Source organism: Phascolarctos cinereus, unplaced genomic scaffold, assembly GCF_003287225.1.
Source record: "Phascolarctos cinereus isolate Bilbo 61053 unplaced genomic scaffold, phaCin_HiC Scaffold_4;HRSCAF=312, whole genome shotgun sequence".
In the NCBI taxonomy this organism is placed as follows: Eukaryota; Metazoa; Chordata; class Mammalia; order Diprotodontia; family Phascolarctidae; genus Phascolarctos; species Phascolarctos cinereus.
Window position 1 is genome coordinate 552,354,518 of NW_027555847.1, and position 24,003 is coordinate 552,378,520.

General features: G+C 36.8%; 1 protein-coding gene across 1 annotated transcript in view; it reads right to left on the minus strand.

Annotated features, from left to right (window-relative positions):
• The window catches only part of CDKAL1 (CDKAL1 threonylcarbamoyladenosine tRNA methylthiotransferase), a 669,650-nt gene that overhangs the window by 509,621 nt on the left and 136,026 nt on the right, over positions 1-24,003 (minus strand). Inside the window, 1 exon segment of the mRNA XM_020986833.2 lies at positions 5,720-5,815. Coding sequence (XP_020842492.1) covers positions 5,720-5,815 — 96 coding nt within the window.

Consider the following 24,003-nt stretch of genomic DNA (forward strand, 5'->3'; position numbering starts at 1 on the left):
GCATCCTTACAAGGTTCTGGATAATGGATGATGCTCTCACACTTTCACAGTCACCAATGGAGTGAAGTAGGGCTATGTGCTTGCTCCCAGGCTTTTTCTCACGATGTTTTCAATGATATTGTTGGACACCTTCAATAAGTATGAAAATGGCATAAAGGTCAGCTATTGCATTAATGGTAAATTATTTAACTTGAAAAGGTTACAAACCAAGAATAAAACAGTGGGAGAGTTGGTGTTCAGTTTTTTGTTTGCAGATGATTATGCACTCAATGCAACCTCTGAGGCTGAGATGCAACAGAGTATGGATCAATTCTCTGCCACTTGTGCTAATTTTGGCCTGACAATTAACAACAAGAAAAGAGAGGTTTTCCACCAAGCGAGCTCTGCACCATCCTTACATGGAACCATCAGTTACAACAAGCTGAGAGATTTGGAATACTGTAGATAAATTCACTTACCTTGGCAGTATACTTTCAAAGGACGTCCACACAGCTGATGAGGTTGACACACTCATTGCCAGAGCTAGCTCAGTGTTTGGGGGGCTCCAAAGGAAAGTGTGGAAGAAAAGAGGTATTAAGCTGCCTACCAAATTGAAGGTACACAAAGCCACTGTGCAGACCTCATTGCTGTATGCCCATGAAACCTGGACAGTCTATCAGTGCCAAGCCAAGAAACAAAATCACTTCCGTTTGAACTGTCTTGAGAAGATTCTGAAGATCACCTGGCAAGATAAGGTACTGGACAAAGAAGTCCTTTCTTAAGCCAGACTGTCAAACATTTAAATCCTACTGCAGAAAGTGTAACTCCAATGGGCTAGCCACATTGTTTGAATGCCAAATGTACTTTTGCCTAAAAGATTATTTTACAGAGAACTCACAAAAGGCAAGTGCTCACAAAGAGGTCAGAAGAAGCAATACAATGACACTCTCAGGGTAGCTCCAAAGAAATTTGAAATCAATTGTGAGACTTGGGAAACACTAGCACAGGACCACCTAGCATGGTATGCTTGCATCAAAGAAGGTACTATTTTCTATGAGCAAAGCACAATTGCATTGGTTCAAAAGAAACATGAAACAAGCAAATTTAGGGATATCTCTCTACCAAATGGTCGTATGGACAATTTCTGCCCAACCCGTGATAGAGCCTTCCAACCTTCTATTGGTCTGATCAGCCACAGTCAGACACACTGTACATTTATTCCAACATAATAATGTCATTTTGGTCCTATGTGAATATGAAAGAAAACAACCAACCATATATGTTTCATTTAAATTAACATTCAATATTTAATCCTCCAAAAATTATAATTTCCAAAATATTATATATATAATTTCATTTAAGCTAACATATCTGAGATTTAATCCTCCTCAAAAAATAACGAGTTACAAAGATGAATACAGGTCCTTTATTTCTTAATACACATGTACTGTTTAAAAAAAAAAAGATCCCTGATATCGTTTAAAACAAAGTAGATCCTTACTACTCCTTATTCATGCAAGCAAAACAGCAAGACTTAGCTTTAAAATATTTGATTTTGTATAACAAATAAGTATAAAATAGTACATGACATAACGAGAAGAAATCCAGATTGCAATTTTACATCCAATACCTATTGGCTACAAGCTCCCTAGACTCTCTAAACCTTAGCTTCCTAATTTGTAACTTAGAAGTCTATGAAAAAATAGAAATTAAAAAAAAACATGTCCAGCTTTGTTATTTCCTTTAACAAAAAAAAAATGCCTTAGCTATTCTCAGTAATATAATGATCTAAGATAATTCCGAAACACTTACAATATAAAATGCTATCTGCCTCCAGAGAAAGAACCAAATGAGTCTGAATGCAGACTCAGGCATATTTTTTCCTTTATTTTTCTTGTTTTATTTTTCTCTTTTGGTCTGTGTTTTCTTTCACAACATGACTAAAATGGAAATACGTACTGCATGACTACACATTTTTATAACCTATATCAAACTGCTTGCTTTCTCAATGAGGGGCAGGGAGGAAAAGAGGGAAGGAGAGAATTTAGAATTCAAAATTCAAAAAAAAAAAGAATGTTAAAAATTGTTTCTACAATTGGGAAAAGAATAAAAAAGTTTTTTTTTAAAAGCATGAGGGCTGTTTTTGCAATGAAATTATTGCAGCAAACGTTTATGTTTAGCTTTTGCTATACAATATATCACAATAATATTCACAAACATGACATCTTTCAAATGCTTTTTTTTTCACATTTTCTAGGTGAAAGGCTTGCATTTAAAACACTGTTATCATGCTGTTTGACTTTTCAAGATTAAAGCATCCCTCCCTGAAAAGATTTTTGCACCAAAGCAAATCAACCCAGGAATATTTCCTGAAATAAGTGGATACCTGCCTAGAACCACTGTTCTCTATATCACTGAAAAGAAAATGTACCTGTATGCTGGGTTCACAACTGGTACAACAGATGTTTTATAATTTGAAATTTTTCAATAATAAATTATATATTCTGTGTTAAATTACATGTTTTAAAATGTTATAAACCACATATCTAAAATGCCATTTTTATAGTTTCTTTATCAAAATAATACAACTAACATGAACCCTAGTAGACTGAAAACAAGAGACCAGTTTGAAATAAATATACTGACGACCTCAGGAAAAAAGTATCACTACAAAGTTATAAATGCAAGCATCAATATTTAAAAAATAATGGCTATTCTAAAACTTAGGACCTGATAATTAAAGGAATTAACACAAATATTCAGACTTCGTAATAATAACATGCCCCTAAGGTAGCCAGTAATATTGGCTTCATATGCCTATGTGTGTCAAAATCAAAGAAAACCTTCGAGCTCATACCACCCTAAAAATTCTTCAGAAGAGGTCCAAGGAAATTCACGTGATTTAAGCCATAGTTACATGTGTCTTATTAAACACAAGAGCCAGGTCTTGAATAGAAGTCCAATGCCTCCAAATCTTTTTTACTACCCATTTTTTTTTCACCCATTAACATTAATTAAAATACCCAAGAGTCAAGCTATCGCAGATTAACTGCTCCCTTCTGATAACACAGTCTTCATCCTCTTGGCTGCTATCAATAAAAAAATTAAATATTCCAATGCTAAATATTTAGTATAGATAACTGCTAGAGTGCCAGAATGATGGTAGAACTTTGTCACTTTTAATTATTCTGTAGGCACATTTTAAATGCAGGTACATTTTAAATCATAATTGTATGATTATCATACAAACTAGAATACGTGTATTAATTTTGGTATACAATCAGTTACTTGTACACTTAAGATATGTCCACATATGGATGACATATAATTTCTTATCCTTGGATACAACTATCACATGCTGCTTATACTCACAGGGCTTCTTAAACTTTTTCCACTTACAATCCCTTCAGCGCTTCTTAAACAGTGGATCACAACTCCATTTGGGTTTAAGAAGTTTAAGAAGTGCTGCTAGTATAACAGATATATCTCCTAGCTGGAGAAAACAAAACCACGTATTATTTACCAACCCACTTTTTGTAACTGAAGAATCCTAGAAATGAGCCATTTTTAAACTTCTCTTTTTTGGGGGGAGCAAAGAAGGATATCTCCAGTACCTAGTGCAGTGCCTGACACCTAACAGAAATTTAAGGCTAACATGCAACAGATTTGGATTACTCGGTCAAATGATCAGTAACATGGCAGAAGAGATACTTTTTTCAAAACCACTTGAAACTTCCAACATCCCCAACCACAGAGAAAGAATTATATGTCAGATGCTAAATAATTATAGATAGAAGAAGGGATTTCCCATAAAGCAAAATCCTTTATGAATTAATACCACAGAACTCTAATATTTAAGAACACATTCATTAGGCTAGACTTGAACCCAGGTTTTCCTGACTCCAAGGCTAGCATTCAGTCCACTAAGCCAAGCTCTTTCTCACAATTTCTCTAGCTTATTTTCCACAATTTAATGGTAATGTTTTCATTTTCTTCTGAGAGGCTTTTTAAAATTTCAGGGAAGCTTACTGGTACATAACCTCTACTGACATCAATAATCTCTCCATAATTTTCATACATTCAAATGCCAATTCTGTCTTGGTGTTAATTCTGTTTAGCTTTAACAGAAACAATCTCTTGGAGGCCCCAAGGAAAAGAGGTAGTTGTGATTTTTTTTTCACCAATGTGATAGAATTATTTGTTGGATGGAAACTAAAGGATCTGAGGACCTTCTGCAATGTTAATAAAAGTCCATAAAACATATCTATGAATGCAAGAGAAGTTCTATTTAAAAACTAGCCACCAGAAGGAACAAAGAATAAGAGGGGAAGATAAAAAGGATGGTTGTTAAGTAAGGAAAATGATCTTTTACTATCAGACCAAGCAGATTTATGTCAGAAGTCAAAGTTGATGAGACAGTAGGACTACTAATGAAACTTGATTTAAACTGTGAAAACATTTAATCCAATGAACATAATGTAGGTAGAAGGGAGCTTTGAGAATACTGACAACCTATTCATTTTACAAATGAGTTAACTGAAGAGTAGAGAGGTTTAATGATCCATCCCATATTATACAGTAACATAGTGGCAAAATGAAACCCAGGTCTTATAGGTTCTAACGCAACAGCAGCCTATCCACTTCCATGTACTTCCTCCAACATCTTAGAATTATGTTGCTCTGTTTGGACACTGCAAATGTAAATTTACTGCCTTCAGTACTATGAAGAACTGGCCGTGCTACATACCACTTATGAGATATTTTTAGCTCATTTATCACTGAGATTAGCCACAAAATAAGAGTTATCTGGTTTATTTTTAAAATGTGATTTACTAAATTAAATAACCTAAAGAAGAAAGAACTAATTTAGACTTGCATTATTTCAAATTCAACAATAAAATGAAGAGCCCAAAGTTCTTAAACCCACAATATTTTTAAAACTATGTTTTTGTAAGATGTAAATTCAGTTTAACTCCTCAAACCAAGAAAAATCAAAACATACAAATGATAAAAGCAAACTAAAGCTCCAAAATGTACACAATTTTATTTGTTTACAGTAAGTACGTTTCCACAAAATTATTAATGTGAGAAAGGGTATGGGAATCAGAAAAAAGAGAACAAATTAATTGTTATTCTTTTAGGTTTCATAAGTCATAAGCTAAAAGTAATTATTTTACGCATAATTAAAAGTAAACCTTCTACATGCTTGGAAAGGCATCATGCACACATTGGTCATATAAGGGAAGGGGGAAGAAGTTATGCTGATGTGACATAAGTATCCAGGTAAGTAAACAAATAAAATCATGCACATTTTGGAGCTTTGGTTTGCTTTTATCATTTGTATATGTTTTCATTTTTCTTGGTTTGAGGAGTGAAACTGAATTTATATCTTGCAAAAACATAGTTTTAAAAATATTATGTGTTTAAGAGCTTTGGATTCTCACTTTATTGTTGAATTTGGAATAATACAGGTCTAAATTAGTTTTTTTCCTTTAAGTTATGTACACATATCTATGCATGCATACCGATAACAGATTATTTGTAAAATGTTTCATTCTAGATGATGCAGCTTCTAGAGAGCACAGGAATAGTATTGTAAGGATAGTCAGCATAGCTTCAATTTCACCATCAGCTCTAAATTACATGGAAGTATAAAATGAGAAATAAAACAAAAGAAATTTTACAACATATAAATTACATATTAAAATTATTTTTATTTTTCTCTGTCAAAATGGCTTACCCCTATGATACTCAGGCCTTTAAGGTAGTCCTGACGAGGCTGTGCTTGAGGAACACATCCAGCTAAAACCACTTTCTTGTCTTCCTCTGAGCTTTTCTAAAAGAATTAAAAGCATATTATTATAATTCACTATCTCACATGTGGATCTTCTAAACTGATGATAATAGCTATGAATTTGCCAAATGCATGAAACAATTCCTTCTACGTAATCAGAGAAGACAAAGTTTGCATGTTGTATTTCTCCCACTAAATGACATAACAATGTAGACTGAAGAGATAATTCAGTCTATTACCTTCTTGTTAGACAAAAATATAACCTACCTAGAAGCACCTTCTGAATGGCCAAGTTTTCCCAGTTAACTGTGATTTAATCCTCTGAATGCCAGGAAGTTAACTTTTCTTCTAAAGTGTAGCATACACTTAGCAACCTTCTTAAACCAAATATATAAAACAAAATATTGCCTCTTCTCAATGATTCACAGTTATCATTAAAAGCACTATGCTGAGATATGCAAGAAAAGGAGTTACAGTATGGCCATCAGTCAGTCAATATGCATTTACTAAGCATTTACTATTTGGTAGGCACTGTACTGCGCCCTAGAAACACAAAGGCAAAAACATTGTCCCTGCCAACAAGGACTACACATGCAACTGTGGGAGATATCACATAAAAATTATATACATACATGAAAAATACAGAGCAGAAAGAAGGTAACCAGGGGGCAAGTAGAGTGAGGCTGGGGAAGGAAGACAACTCTAGGAGAAGGTGGGATTTGAGCTGGGTCCTAAGCGAAGCCAGGGAAGCTAAAAGGCTAAGGTGAGAAGGATGAGAACAGAACAGATATGAGGGAAATTAAGTACCAAGGACTCGGAGGGTCATGTGCTAAGGAACAAACACACGCAGGCTGGATTAGAGAGCGCATGGAGGGGAGAAAAGTTGGATGTCTTCTCCAAGGTTATTGACTCCTCTGTATGGTCCCTATGCAATGTGGCACATGGATACTTACTTGAATTCAATTTGAAAATGAAAGTATATGAGCTACACATTCCACACACAAAAACACAAATCACATAGTAAAAATGTCTTTGAAGGAAATACATAGAATTGGGGATGCTATGGGCCAGAAATACCACAAAGATGATTTATGTCTGAGACTAATATTACATAATATAAATGTATGAACAGAATTAATGAAAATAAAGTGTAATTACTTTATCAAAAGAGTTAAAATTACAGAGCAAACTACTGGGAGTTATCAAAGTGGGCTAAAGAAAATAAGATTCAAAACTATGATTGTCTAGACAATCATCAGATAATTCAGAAAATATCAGGCTCCAAGAAATGCTAGATCAGATATTATTTGCATAAATCTTCAGCAAAATCTTTACTATGTCTTGGCAAAAAGAACAACAAATTATGAGAAGTTCAGAGCACTTGGGTCAGAGTAAGCCCTTTCTACTGGAGGAAAGAAGGGGATATGTAGACAGGAACAGTTCAAATAAATGAAAGAAGTATAAGATGTAACCTTGGTGTCGCAAAGGAATTGTACCAACTCCTGTGCACTTTTTTATCTAGCTTACTCATGATTTGTATATTCGAAGACACCTGAGGTTTGATTATACTCGCTTGGTAAACTGATAAAGGACACCAGCGCCGCTCATTTATACCCACGCATAACGTAGGGTAAGCCCCAGTATTCAGGAGCCACTCTCAGTCAATCTGAAGTATGGCCAACCTTACCTATTTGTGATTGGACATCACTGAGTAATGAAAAATACAATAGGCAAACATGTAAATATAAGGTAAACTGTGAAAAAAGAGAACACTAGCAATGGGGATAACAAAATAAGCTTCACAACTTTTTATCTGGAGATGCTTCAGCTTATCCTTCCTTATATATAGAACACAAAACTAAATATAATAGTGTAGACATAGTGTGACCGTGAAAAAGCATAGTAGGACTATCATCATCAGCTTCATAGACGCAAGGCCTCTATTAAATCTGTCTAAAATCGTTAAATTCTTTTGTTGCCATATCACGTTGTTGATTCACTGGGCTTGCAATCTAAATGAAACCTCTAGGCTTTTTCCACAGAAACAAATTTCAACCAAATTCTTTGCACTCCCTGCTTGTACATGTGCTTTTTTAAAAAAATTCTAGTGTCGAATGATAAATGAACTCCCAATTGTCTTTAAGATAAAATATAAATTCCTCATCCTGAACCTATACAACCTAGATGCAACTCAACATTCCAATCTTGTTTAAAATTACTCCCTTTTATGCACTCTGTATTTCAGCCAAAGTGGAATGAAATGCTACTTGCCTCAATGAATTCAAGAAAGTCACAATGTCAATGCCTAGATTGTGCTTCCCTCTCATTTTTCATCTCAAAAAGTTTCTCTTTGCCTTCAAAGTTCAGTTCAAGTCTCAAGTCTTCCATGAAGCCAATGACTGCAAACTGGCCTTACTTTAGAATTGCTGGAGAAGACATGATCAGTCAATCAATGAAAAAACAAGAATGTATTAAGCACCCCCTATGTTCCTTATGCTGTGCTTGGCACTCCAGATGCAAGTACAAATAATGAAATACCTGTTCATAAGGAGCTTAACATTAAGATGAAAGAGCAAATAAGTACATATGAAAACATACAAAGCATAAGTGTAAAGTGATTAAATACAAACATAAACAAAGTGAAATGCAACATAGCTTTGAAGGGAGGGCACTAGCAGTTGGGGACTGGGAAAAGTTTCACAGAGAAGATGGTGATGGAGTGGCACCCTAAAGGGAGAGCAACTCTTAGGTGGAGTTGATAAAGGAGAACAGGGGAAAGTCAGTGCAGAGAAGATAAGAGATGGAATGTAGTATGCGAGAAAAAGAGAGAAGGATAATCTAACTGGATGGCAGAGTGTAAGAGGGAGAGTAGAGTTTCAAAGGAGGCTGGAGAGACAAGTTGAGGGAAGACAGTGTAGGGGTTTAAAAACCATAAAGGAGTTTATATCTTATCTTGGAACAGGAAGTCTCAGGTTGATTAAGGTGGGAGTTATATGTTCAGATCTCTAAGAAAAATTACTTTGGCAACAGTATAAAAGATAAACTGAAGTGATAAAAGACAAGACTGAAAGGATAATTAGGAGAGTGATACAATGACGTAGGCCAGAGGTGAGGTCCTAAAGTAAGAGGGTAATTGTGCAAGGGACAGAAGGGTTGCTATGAGAGATGTAAAGATAGAAAATGGCATGATATGGCATTTGACTGGATATGTGATATGGGACTGAAGTTCAGTTGAGAAATTGGACTGGTTATATAGATCTGAGTGTAATCTGCATAGATATGATAGTTAAGTTCATAGGAGCTAGTAAGTTTACCAAGAGTGTGTAGAGGATTAAGAGAAAAGGACCTACAACAGAACTTGGGGGAACTTCCATAGTTAAGGATGATGATATGGAAGGTAAGACAGCATCTGAGTGAGAAAGAGCAGTCAGACAGATAGGAAGCAAACCAGGAGAATGTAGGATCATGAAAACTCAGAGAGGAGAGTGTCTAGGGAAAAAGAGGGGTCAACAATGTCAAATGCAGCAGAAAGGTCAAGAAGGCTAAAGACTGATAAAAGATTCAATTAAAAGATCATTGGTTCCAGTTTCAATTGACTGATGAGGGTGAAAGCCAGATCACTAAGGGTTGAGGAAGTAAGTAAAAGGAAAAGAAGTGGAGGAAACATGTGTAGACAGCTGTTTCAAGGAGTTTGGCTAAGAAAAAGATTAAAGATATAGGACAATAGTTCAAGAAGATGGTAGTGTCTACTGATGCATTTTTAAGGATGGAGCCGCACATTTAAAGGCAGTTGAAAAGGAACCATTTGATTGTGAAAAGTTCAAGATTCCAGAGAGAGGAGAAATGATCATAGTTACAATCTGCTGACGAAGACGGAAGGGAAGGGGACCAAGCACACAAGTATCAGAGGTAGTCTTTGCAAGAAGAGCCACTTATTTGTCAGGAACTGAGGGAAAGGTGGAAAGCATGTGAGATGGTCTCAGGGGGTTCTGAAATAAAGAGGATAAGAGGAAGCTTATAGGGGAGACAAATTCACATCCAATGGTCTCAATATTCTCACTGAAATAAAAGTCAAGGTCCTCAGCTGAAAGGAGTGGAGAAGGTATAGGAGCCTTGAAAAGGTAAAATAAGGTGTGGAATAGCCTCTGCAGGGAGTAAGCTAGGGAATCACTTGGGAAGAAATAAAAATACATCCTTGTTGGAGTAATGGTCCAGTTAGGGATGAAGAACATGAATTTGTGGTATACCCAGTGTGCACATTTCTATGATTGCATGCAGCTGAATTTAGCATTCAAGGGCACTTTAGGGGACTCAGATAAGATCTGACAAGAGAAGAGAATGATGTAAAAGGTCAAAAGATTCAAGAGTGGAAGACAGTGCAGAGTTAAAATGGCTATCAGGCTGAGGTTGGAGAGGGAGGAAAATGAAATCAGAGCAGGGGTAATGATCCGACCAAGTACAGAGGGGTGGAGGAATTAGATTTCTCCACGATGACAAAAAGCAAGTTTAGGAGAGGGCGGATCATAAGGAAAGGTAGAATGATAGCTCATGGTGAGATAGGGAATTTTCAGAGTTTTTCATTAAGGAAGTAAAACACTTTTGGAAGACGGCAAGTGAAGGAATGAAGTGAAGGAATAGTTCATAAAATTTACGGCACCTAAGGGATTGGGAGTTTAGGAAGCTTGAGGGAGGATTAAAGCACATATTAAAGATAAGTCCATTTCATAGACTTTGCCTTCTAGTTTTACCAGTCTCTTTTTCCTAGTGCAATGGCCGAAGTTGGGTAAAAGTGAAAGATGGTGATTCAGATATTGAACTCCTTGAGAAAGGAAGGAGAATAACATGGAAATCAGAGGACTATGACTAACAATTCACAAGGGATGGAAAACTTTAATTGAATAGACTTCGAAAGAGAAAAGATTACCAAGTAAAGGAGGCCTAGGGAAGGGTAAAGGGAGAGTCAGAAAATAGAAGTTGGGGAACAAGGGGTATTCTGACTGCCCTTACAGTAAGATACGCAGGCAGCTCCTACTCAGTTAGTACCTTATGTGGCATATTTACACAAAGAGAGACTAGGAACAAAACTAAAAATCTACCAAAGCATAGCAATAAAAGAATATACTTCACTTTGGCAACTGAAAGGAAAATGGATTGGAGCGAGGAGAAACTCAAGGCAGGAAGAAGAACCAGAAGTCATTGCAACAGTCCAGGAATAGGGTAATGAAGACTTGTATCATACTGGTGACTGACTATCTGAGTGGAGGAGAAGGGCATGTATAGAGGAGATGTTGTGAAAGCAGAAACAAGAAGAGTTATATAAAAGTAGAAATACCTTAGAATATCATAGCCAAATTCTAGAGCTTCCAAGTCAAAGGAAAACTATTATATGTAACCAGAAAGATTTCAAATTCCAAGAAATCACAATCAAGATATTCAAGACAATGCTGCAACTACTATAAAGAGGAGAAAATCTTGGAACGCAATATATTCCAAAAAGACAAAAACACAAAAAGTCTTAGAACAACAATAATTTACCTTGAAATGCTGAGTGTAATAGGGCTGGGGGTGGGGGTGGGAGTGGGGAGCAGAAGAAGGATGAATTTTTAATTAAAAAAAATAATTGGTGAGGCAGAGTCAAAATGGCAGAATAAAGGCAGGAATTCACATGAGTTTTTCCAAATTCCACTCCAAACAACTTTAAAATAACACCTCAAGTTGAATTCTGGAGCAGCAGAACCACCAAAAATCAGGGCGAAACAATCAAGAGGAAAAGTCTGTTTCAGTGGGGTGGTGGTCCTATCTAGAGCCCAGCACAAACCATGTAGCACAGGCCACACTGAGGTACTAGAAGACTTTAGAAGCAGTTCATCAATGGTAGCACCAACAACTTCAGGAGCTCTCTTCCCACAGATAGTAAGGGGGTGAGACAAGTGATCAGAAGGAGATTACAGGGGACCCTTTGCTGGTACTTGGTATAGGATTCATTTGCATTGTCTATACACAGTTACGGGTCACACTCCCAGAGCTAAGAGGAGCACCAGCTCACTAATACTTGCAATGGTAGATGTGTAAGGGCCCTGGTCACAGTTCCAGGGTGGAGAAGAGTTCATGGTCACTCAAAGACCAGAGAACAGGGCAGGAGAACAGTTACCACACCTCTCTTTAGATCATGCCACCTTGGAAAAATTGAAAACCTATGGACACCAAGAACTAGCTCTGAAAACAGGCAGATTAAAAGGCCAGAAGTCTAGGACGGTACCCACTCCACTACAGGAACAGAGCCCAACTTTAACATAAAATAATAAGTTAAGAAATAGGCTGGGAAAATGAGCAAACAACAAAAGAAAAATCTGACCACAGAAAGTTACTATGCTGAAAGGGTAGCTCAAGAAATAAGCTCAGAAGAAAACAAGGAAATCAAAACAGCTATATGCATAGCTTCAAAGAAAAATATGAATTGGTCAGAGACCTAAAAAAGAATGCCAGGAAGAGCTCAAAAAGGACTTTAAAAATCAAATAACAGAGACAGAGGAAAAATTGGGAAAATAAATGAAAGTGATGCAAGAAATCATGAAAAGAGAGAGTCAATAGCTTGGTAAAAGAGGCACAAAAATACTGAAGAAAATAACACCTTAAAAAACAATTTAGGGGTAGTTACATGCCTCAGTGGATAGAGCACCAGCCATGAAGTCAGGAGGGCTTGAGTTCAAATTCAATCTCAGACACAATACTCACTAGCTGCATGACCCTGAGCAAGTCACTTAACCCCAACTGCCAAGCAAAAAAAAAAAAAACCCAAAACCAAAAAACAGAATTGGTCTAATAGTAAAAGAAGCACAAAAATTCACTGAAGAGAAGAACTCTCTAAAAAAAAAGAATCAGACAAATTGAAAAGGAGGTATGAAAGCTTACTGAAGAAAATAATTCCTTAAAAATTAAAATTGGACAAGTGGAAAGAAACAATAAAACAAATTCAAAAGAATGAAGGGAAAAAAAAGAAGATAATGTGAAATATCTCACTTGAAAAACAACTCACCTGGAAAAGGGATCAAGTAGAGATCAATTAAGAATTATTGGATTCCCTGAAAGCCAAGATCAGAAAAGGAGCCTGAAACTCATATTTCAAGAAACTATCCAAGAAAACTGCCCTAGTACCCTAAAACCAGAGGATAAAATAGAAATAGAAAGAACCCACCAAACACCTCCTCAAAGAGATACCAAAATGAAAACTCCCAGGAATATTGCAGCCAAATTTCAGAGCTCCCATGTCAAGAAGAAAATACTGCAAGCAGCCAGAAAGAAACAATTCAAATATCATGGAGCCTCAATCAGGAGTACACAAGATTTAGCAGCTTCCACATTAAAGGACTGGAGGACCTGGAATGAGGTATTCCAGAGGGCAAAGGACCTAGGATTACAATCAAGAATCATCTACCCAGGAGAAGTGAGTATAATCCTTCAAGGGAGAAGAACAGATATTCAATGAAATAAAAGACTTTCAAGTATTCCTGGTGAAAAGACCAGAGCTGAATAGAAAATGCGACTTCTGAATATAGAGAAACATAAAAAGGTAAATAGAAAAGAGAAACCATAAGAGATGTAATAAGGTTAAACTGTTTACATTCCTATATGGAAAGATGATAGTTTTAACTCTTAAGAACTTAATCATTAATAGGACAGTTAGAAGGAGTATACATAGACAGAGGGCACAGGTGTGAGTTGACTATGATGGGATGATTTAAAAAAAAGAGAGATAATGCTAATGCATTGGTGGTGGAGTTGTGAAATGATCCAACCATTTTGGAAAGCAATTTGGAACTATGCCCAAAGAGCTATAAAAATGTGCATATTCTTTGATCCAACAATATCACTATTAGGCCTGTATCCCAAAGAGATCATACAAATGGGAAAACGACCTACATGTACAAAAATAGCAGCTCTTTTTGTGGTGGCAAAGAACTGGAAATTGAAGAAATGCCCATCAATTGGGGAATGGCTGAACATGTTGTGGTATACAAATGTAATGGAATACTATTGCGCTATAAGAAATGATGAGCAGGCAGACTTCAGAAAAACCTGGAAAGACTTGTATAGACTGATGCTGACTGAAGTGAGCAGAACCAGCAGAACGTTGTACACAGTAACAGCCACATTGTGCGATGACTAACAATGACAGATTTAGCCCTTTTCAGCAACGCAAGGATCTAAGACATCTCCAAAGGTTTCATGATGGAAAATGCTATCCACATCTAAAGAAAGAACTATGGAGTTCGAATACAGATCAAAGCATACTATTTGCTATTTTTTTTCTTCTGTTTTGTTTTGTTTCCCCTTTCTGGTGGTTCCTCCTATTGGTTCTAATTCTTCCTTACAACATCACTAATGTGAAAATATGTTTAACAGAAATGTATATGTATAGCCTATATCAGATTGCACACTGTCTTAGCGAGAAAGGTGGGAAGGGAGGGGGAGAAAGGGAGAGGCAGAATGGGGTAAATTATCTCACATAAAAAAGGCATGAAAGAAATAGTTTTTACAGCAGGGGGAAGATGCTTGAACATTATTCTTATCAGAATTGGCTCAAAGAGAGAATAATATAAACACACAGTTGAGTATAGAAATCTATCTTGTCCTACAGGGAGGTGAAAGGAGAGAGGCAAGAAGGGATGGTAGATTGGGGTAGGCAGTGGTCAGAAGGCAAAAAGATTTTTGAGGAAGGGCAGGGTAAAAGCAGAGAGGGAGAGAGAGTGAAGGAGAGAGATCTCAAAGAGATAAATAATAGGAAGGAAATCATACGTACAAAAATATTTATAGCAGCAAAGAATTAGAAATTGAGAGATGTCCATCAGTTGAGGAATGGCTGAACAAGTTGTATATGATTGTAATGGAATAATGGAATAATATTGTGCTATAAGAAATGACGAGCACACAATCTGATTTAGGCTATACATATACATTCCTATTAAACATATCTTCACAAGTCATGTTGTAAAGAAGAATTAGAAGTGGTGACACCTAAATGACACAAACATTACCTGATATAAATGAGGTGGATTTTCACTGCAGCTTATGAAAAAAGTTATTATTTCATACAATATCGAGTTTGGAAGGCCCAGGATAAAGTCCTGCCTCTGGTCCATACTGGTCATATCACTGTGGGAAAGTCATTAAATTTCTCAATGCCCTCAAGCAATTCTAAGATTCCTAAGTGACAGTTATGCTTTGCTAAGAGAAGTCTCCTCATAAAGAGTTCTGTAAACTAATGTAGGAACAGGTCTAACCAACAAAATAATGTTCTGTGATCCCCATACTGAGGGACCTACACTCATCAATGTAAGACATCTGTACCATTTATCATTTTTGCATTGTGTCTTGTTTTTGTAATGTTTTATATGCATGAATCATAAGTTCCTAACGCATAGTGCTTATATCTTGTGGGGACGCAATATAATGTACATAGTTTATACTCAAATCTTTTGTAAATGACTATTTACAACCTTAGGAAAATAAGTTGTTTAAGGGTACATTAATAAACTTCTCATGTTACTGTGCAATAAGGCAACTACACTGGTCACAAAATTCAACTTGCAGCCATTGTCAAAAGAGATAAGTGGGGTGGATAAACTATTCATATAAATTGGTATGCCATTCCTTAAGTTGTTATGTTCTTGTCTGGTATTTCCAATGCCACAAAATAAATATGTGCCCTAGGGTATTTTGAAATTAACTAAAACAAATTTGCTTGTGTAGAAAGATATCTGGGCTCAGATTCTTAAAATCTAGTCACTGCCTAGATTCTTATAATCTAGCCAATAGCTCACTAATGTTCAGATTCCTTAAGAGTCTGGCCAATGTGGAGGATGTTCTAATAAACCTTGTCTTTGGCTAAAAGAAGGCTTGGGTTGAATTCATTCGCACAGAACCCATATGTCATGATTTTGGGGTCCTAGCACCCTCAAGCCTCAATATTTTGGTGGCCCATAAGAGGAAGCTGCCTAACCACAAGTTCTCTAGCCAAGACTGGAAGGTATGTAAGCCTCCCCCTCTTCTTTCTTGCCCTATAGTTGGGGTCTCTCTCCAAGCACCTAAGAAGGCTTGGAGGTGCTTTTCGGTCAAACAGTTACAAGGCTGTCTTGGACTTAGCCTGATGTTCTCAGGCTCTCTTGGTCCACTGGTTCAGTTCGAGGCCATGGACCTGGGTACACCTTCCGCAACATAGAGGACAAGGATGGAGATCCTATCCAGAAGCATATGCCCAATTCTGTCAATTTTCTCGGTGCTAAGGAATTAGGAAAACTGCAGGTGCTTTTTGGTTCCCTGAGGCTTACTTACTCCCTTCCCTCTACACTCCTGAATCCTTCAAGGATGCTACAGGGAAAAGTTAGAACAGCTAAAAATATCTTAGCAGATTCTGGAGGTCTTGTGATCAGTCATAAGGAGTTTTGAACCACCTCCTTACAACCCTGGTCACTCCCTTCTCCCACTTCCTTCCCTTGAGTCAAGAGGATATCTGTTAATCCTTCTCATAGGAGAACAGAGTTTCACCCTCCCCCCCCAACACCTTTGAATTCACCCTCCCTCACCTGGTGAACTGAAGGAGGAGGGAGGGGCAGCAGCTACAGCATAGGCCCCAATGGCTATAGCCTTGGGCCCTAGGGCAACTTTTGCCTAGAAGCATCATCCAGGTTCAGCACATCCTGCTCAAGGTAAAGAAGCTAGCCTCTGAACCTAGGTAAGTACACTCTCTTAAAGTTGTAATTTTAACTGTTAATGATGAGATGTTGATTCTCTGTGTTAAGTAATTTGGAAATGCATTTAATAAAACTGAAGTCACCTGATGGGTTTGTTTCAAGTTTCAAATTGGTGAACTTTTTGTACCAGTTATGTCAAGCAATTTTTCATAATTTGGTTACCGCTAAAATAATTTGGCTATTGTTGGTTATTGCTTTAATATGTAAATTTGCCAAAAAGCTTGTTTGGGTTTTCTCTTGATAAGAATTTACAAATATATAGAAATAATCTCTAACGATTGGCTTTTTATAAAAGGACAAATTTAAATTTGAGATGTAAATCCTAGAAAAGTTTTTCCTAAGATGTCATTAGTGGAACTTGCTGTTTGAAGTAAAAGCTCATAGGATTCTATTTCGAGTTGTCTGATGGATCATAATCCATTGATAATCAATAATCCACCATCTGAGAGAAACGCCACAAGCTACTCATAGAATGTGATATGGTGGGAAGTCAACACTGAGAAAAGCTGAGAGGACAATTTTAGCCTCAGTCTAAGATGGGATCCTCCTGGCTCAGTTTCCCCATTATGTTCCTCTGAAAAGGAATGTTACCCACCTGGCTAATCTTGAATCTGGCTATGAGGTGGATTTGATACTGCATGGTTGGAAAACTGAATTATCTGAATCCAAACAGAGCTAAGGATGTTTTATCCTGTAATATATGGGCCCTGATAGCTTTTCTGTCAGATTTATGTCTTCCAGACTACAGGCTATTCACCTACAATTGATAGCAAACAAAGGGTACAAACCAATGTCCTCTGATCATTCCCAGGATACAGCCTGTGCTCTGTTCCAGTCAACTTTCTCTTTGGGACCTTCTTGAAGCAGAGACAGCTCTAGGCCCTTGCCAGCAGGAAGCAGTTTCAGAAGCCAAGACCTTTGCCCCTTACCCCATCTCTTTGAGGGGGGAATAATGAAGGTGGAATCTGGACCCCAAAAAGGAAAAACCTTGGACTTTCCCAAATGGCCAAATCTCTGGACTTCACCTGAGGCTATAATCCTATCAACTGTCCTTTTATTACTGCCTACATCCAATCTCCCAATTCTGTTACTTAGCTCTCCATTGTCTATTATCTCTAGATGCACCCCTCCATCACTTCCCACCCTTAATTCTAGCTAGACTCCATTCTCCCCTGGCCACATGGTCCAGATCCCAGGTATTCTGTTCACCAAAGCTTACTGGCTACTCCCATCAAGATCTTCCTTAGACCCCTACTCCAGTCAGCCCAAACTACATAGTCACTCCTAGATCCCTCCCATAGTCTTTCTGTATACAAAGTCCATCTTGTCTCCATTAAGGTGCTCAGATTCTTATAATCTAGCCAATAGTTCACCAATGTTCAGATTCCTTAAGAGTCTGGCCAATATGGAGGATGTTCTAATAAACCTTGTCTTTGGCTGGAAAAAAAAAAAGAAAAGAAAAGAAAAAAAGATATCTCTAAGTTCCTAAGAATAGGGTAATATTAAATATCATCAAAAGGAAAGATACAGCAGGAATTTATTAACAAATGAAATAAATCATACAAAAAACTGTAGAATACAGTAGATATGCATCAATCTGAAAATCTTTAGTTATTGATCAAATACTTATGACTTAGATCAATTCTGTGGATTTACCTTTTTTATTAACAGAAATTGATAGTAAGGAAAAAGAACAAGAAAAATTGACTAGATTTCTTCACAAATAGCCGTTTTAAGGAAATTGTCAGGAAATGTTCTTGGCCATTACTTTGCTCCTTCTTTAGGGAGACAAATGATGTAGTGCAAAGAGTACTAACTTGTCAGTCTGAGAAAATAGAAGCTACGCTGAATACGGAGTTAAAAGTCCTAACAAATGAATACTTGCTTTGCAACTTACTCTGATGTGACCCTGGGCAAGTCACTTAATTAGAAAATTATAATAGATAATCTGTAAGGTCTTTTCCAACTTTAAATCTATGATCCGATAAACCACTGGCACTCATTTTCTTCATATGTTAAATGAGAAAATTGGCTTGGATAACCACAAAGGTCGTTTCCAGCTCTAGACCTGAACTCATTTTATCATATTGTATTGTATTATATCCTGTCCTGTCCTATCCTACTCTATCCTATTTTATCCTACCCAGTAATTTAAGAGCTGTAGGTGAGTGATAAAGGAAATAAATGCACCCTGTAATAGTTACAGATATTTAATATGTGTACAGGAAGTACAAAGGATGTGGCATTACATCTGATGTGGAATGCAGAAAGACTTATTACAGTAATGGAAAATAGAACCTTTCTGTCCATTCCTTTGCATCAAAAATTTTGTGGCCTATAGATTACTGTAATCACTTTTAAATAAATCATAACCCTTTTAAGGAAGGATCTTTGAAACAGTAAGACACTTTTATCTTTTCTACTATGCAGAAATAATAGCCACCTGAATGTACTCCCTGATTAGTCATTTTAGCCAGGAGGCACAAATTAGCTTGGGTCTCCTTGGAAATTAAATCCATTAAAAATTCTTAAATGAAGGAACTGTTTCATACCTATTAATTCTATAGAGATATTAATTGCTCTCACTACATCCCTAGAAAATCTACAGTATTCTACATACAAACTTTCTGATTTCTTAATGTCATTCAATGTGAAGAAACTAGTGGCAAAATTCATGTGATACTTTAGTGGACTAAAACAAATACTCAATGACATTTTGGATAGTCAGAGAATAAGGAAATCTTGTGAAATACTTCCACAAAGAACACATTTCATGCAGGAAGATAACTGATAATGTTCTGCTAAGGGCCAATCAGTCCTATACTATAAGGTAGCAACCTTAAAATGACCCTAGAAACTCTATCACTATTATGGTTAGAATTATATAAAAAAAAAATGAATATTATTCCACCTCACAGGGCCCTCACTTCAGTAAAGCAGTTCTTTCCTTCCTCTCTTACAGATTCCCTATCTCATTCCCCACAGAAACTACTGCAAACCTTTTCTTTCTTCAGGCCTCCCATAACAACTTTTCCCTACTTTCTCATAGCTGAGGATCTTGCCTCCTTTACTCAAAAAACTGAGGACATGCAACTCTTCTGCCATTCCCTTCATTTCGAAACCCACTGACATCTCCCACCCTCTCTCTTTCCCCTGACTCTGACAAAGAAGTGTCCCTTCTCCCTGCCACGGCTAGCTGCTATATATCTGCATTTGATCTCATTCCATTCTATCTTCGCTAAAAGATTGCATCCTCAATTCCTTCTTTCTCTCAAATCTTAAACCTTTTCCTGTCATCCTACCCCTTCTTCCCACTCACAAAGTCACCACCTTAATTCTAATCACCCCTGGCTGGATAAGTGGTCTTCATCTTCCACAGTACTTCTAAAGTAATTTTCCTTAAGCATAGATCTTATACTTGGACTCCCTTACTCAAACTACAGCGGCATTCTACTTACTAGAGGATCAAATATACTCCTCTATTTAGCTTTTAAAGCTTTACACAATCTGGCCCAAACTTCCAATTCCAACCTTAGTGGGTATTACTTTCCCTCCCTCAATCTTCAATCCAGACAAACTGGCCTTCTCTCTGTTCCTCATATAGGACACTGTATCTCCCATTTCCATAATTTTATACTAGCTGTCACCCATGTTAGTGATGCAATCCCTCCTTACCTACACCTCACAGAATCCCTCTCTTCCTTAAAGACACAGCTCAGGCATCATCTTTTGCACAAAGCCTTTCCTGATTCCTCAATAACTGCTGGTTCCCTAAACTATCATATATTTAGATGTATTTATATTTATTCACTTTGTATTTTACATACATACACTTTTATATGCAATTTTGTCTCCCTCATTATGATGAAAACTCAAAGAACTTCGAAAATAATTTATACAATGACAAATAATAGAGGAAAACTTTTTTTAAAGACTTCAGAACTGTTATTGATACAACGATAAACTATGAGTCTAGATAAATAAAGTTTAATCCTGCCAGAGAAGTGATGACGTTATGACATAGAATGACACAGATATTTTTGGAAATAGCCAATGTGGGAATCTGCTTTGCCAGACTATTTCTTTTATTTTTATAATTCAATTGGAAATATGTGTGAGAAGTGGAGAGAGGCAAAAGGAGGATACTGTATGTATGTATTTATGTATGTATGTACGCACGCATGTATAAAAGCAGGGACTGTTTCATTTTTTGTATTCATATCTCCATCACCTAGCACATAGTAGACACTTAAATATTTCCTGATTGACTGACTGAATACACTATGAGTGAGAAATTGTGTGGACATCCTAATAATTAAAGGCATTATCTTTCCAGCAAGGAATATGGAGCATTGTTTTTCATTGCCCAGTGTTCTTTTCTTTTTTGCTCACTTCCATGTTCTTACCTTAATTATAGATAGCTAAGGTCAACACTTTAGCTCTGGATCAATAAGGTCCCATGGGACTTCTCCATAATACTTTTTCCCTCTTTTTCTCTTTCTCCCATTCCTTCCTTGCATTTATTAATCTAACTTTATCTTTCTTCTCTCTTTATTCCCTAGAGCTTAAACCTGGCAATGGCATTGAAGACCATTTCTTCATGGACTTACATCTCAGTGGAAATAAGACACAAAAATTGTTCTGACTTCCTCATGGAATTTACAAGGCAAAAATCAAACTTCACTAGAGCTTTTGAACCCTGAGTAATTCCTCATCCAAAAGCTGTACAGCTTGCAAATATTTTCTCCTTTGAGCCTCACAAAGACACTTGAAGTTATTATTATTGTTATTTTGTAGATGAAGCAATTGAGATACAAAGAGGTTAAGTTCCTCAGCATCTCACAGCTAATAATCAACACAACTTGATTCCAGACCCTTGCTCTTTCCCATAACACCACAGCTACATCAAACAGGACAAAAGAAGCAAGTTAGTACTGAGTACAGGCCAATTATTCATAGCAGTCTCAGTTGGTACTAGCTACCAACACCTACGATATGGCCAAATAACTAAATTTTAAGAGGTTCCAGAACACTGTGAAAAAGAAGAGCTTCAAGGGAAGATTCACTGCAGTGAATAACATTTTGTAGGTACAAAGCTTATTCAATATTTTTATTGAACGAAAAAGCCAGAAGGGGGAAACAGACTTCTTAAAAAAAGGTATCTTTTCAGGGAAGCTAGGTGGCACAGTGGACAGAGTACTGGCCCTGGAGTCACGAGGACCTGAGTTCAAAGCCGACCTGAGACACATAACACTCACTAGCTATGTAACTCTTGGCAAGTCACTTAACACCAATTGCCTCCAAAAAAAAAAAAAGGTACCCTTTCTTCATGTCTGCCTAATTGTATGAGGAAAAACTTCCAAGGATTTAAGGTTATTTAGATTATCCCGATAAGTGAAACTTTTATTAAGGTAAAGTTCATTCTGTTTTGCCTATACAATTAAGACCTGCTTCAAAAAGCTCTTCAAATAGTTAAAGATTCTGCTCTGGGTCTCCAAAGAAAAAAGAGGAAGAGAAAGAAAATAGTCTTTGCTGCCCATCTTTTGGTATCTTTTAAATTTTTCTATATATCTTAGAAGCCACATGAGAACGGTTTTAGCCCATGAGATATAAACAGGATGTTACAGTTAAATGGAAGCAGAACTAGTTATGAATATATAAATGTGGTTGAATTTGGGTCTGAAACCAACCTTGAAAAAAGAAAAACCAAATACAAATTTCTGGAGATGACACTGAAAAAACTAAATAACTCTGAATGTTAAAAGCTGAATCAACAAAGAAATATATTTAAATTTTGTTTTTTTACATCTTCTAGTAACATTGTTTACTATGAGAAAGAAGAAAGGCAAAAAAATTTAGAAGCATGTATACATCATACATCTATCATCTCTTTCTGTTGTTGCTGTTCAGTCATTTTAGTCATGTCCGACTCTTTGTGACCCCATTTGGGGTTTTCTTGGAAAGAAAATGAAGTCATTTGCTGTTTCCTTCTCCAGCTCATTTTACACCTGAGGAAACTGAGGCAAACAGGGTTAAGTGACTTGCCCAGGGTCACACAGCTAGTAAGTGTCTGAAGCTAGGTTTGAACTCAGATGTTCCTGACTACAAGCCCAGAGCTCTATTCATTGTACCACCGAGCTGCCACCGATTATCTCTAATACCCCTCATTTATATCTAAATCCTTTCACTTCTATGAAAACATAATTTGAAACCTTTGAGATAAAGAGGGAAATAGTAAAAAAAAAGAAAAAAAGCATCTGATTAGACATTAAAGTGACCTACTTATGCTTTTAACTATGTAATTCTGAATCAATCACTGTTATCACTGATCTAAAGTTGGATGGGACTTCAGGACATCTCTCATTTTACAAATGAAGAATCTGAGAATCAAAAAGGTCATGCAAGCAATAAGCATCAAAAGCAGGATTTGAACCGAGATGCTCCAGAACCAGTGCTCCTTCCACTGTACCACATAACCTCTCAGAACTACCTACAAAATGAGAGATTCAGAATAATGAATCATTCAATCAATAAGTTCTTATTTAAGTATCTACTATATACCACATACCTACTAGGCAATAGGGATACTTATTTTAAAATGTGTGAGAATTTCTGTCCTTCAGAGTCTTACATTCTACCGAGTGGAAAGAGTGTGTTTACATATTGCTAAATAATAATAATAATAAAATGAGGGACAGCTAGGTGGCACAGTGGATAAAGCACCAGCCCTGGAGTCAGGAGGACCTGAGTTCAAATCCAGCTCAGACACATAATACTCACTAGCTGTGTGACTCTGGGAAAGTCACTTAACCCTAACTGCCTTACCAAAAAACAGCAATAACAATAATAAAATGAAAACACAGTGATGTAGAAAGAGGGACACTAACAGCTAGGAGAAACAGGAAAGGATTTCAGATGGAACTGGCACTTGAGATGAGCCTTGAAGGAATGCAGGGTTACAAGAAGTGAAAGTCACAAAGAAGATCAACCCAAGCATGGGAGATAGCCAATATAAAGACACAAAAATAGAAAGTGGAATGTTGTATATAAAGAAAAGGAAACAGGCCAGTCTGACTGAAAAGCAGAGTGGTGAGAGAAAGTGGTATGTGATCAGCCTGGAAACATAAGTTAGAGTCAGATTGTTAAGGGCTTCAAATTCCAACCATTGGATTTATATTTCACCCTAAATGGAATGAAGAATCAATAAAGCTTCTTGAGCAGGAGAACAACATAATCAAACCTATGAATTAGTATTATCAATTTTGGAGCTGTATAGAGAATGGATTGAAGAGGGAAGGATAGCATTAAGAGCTTGATGAAGAAGCAATGAGGGCTAAGATTAATGTGGTCATGGTGCAGGCTGAGCGAAGAGGATAATTGCTAAAGATGTTGAGGCAGAATCAACAACCAACTGCATACTGGAAGATGAATAAGAGTGAAAAGTTTTTGATGACTCCTTCCAAAGCTGGGTGCCTAGAA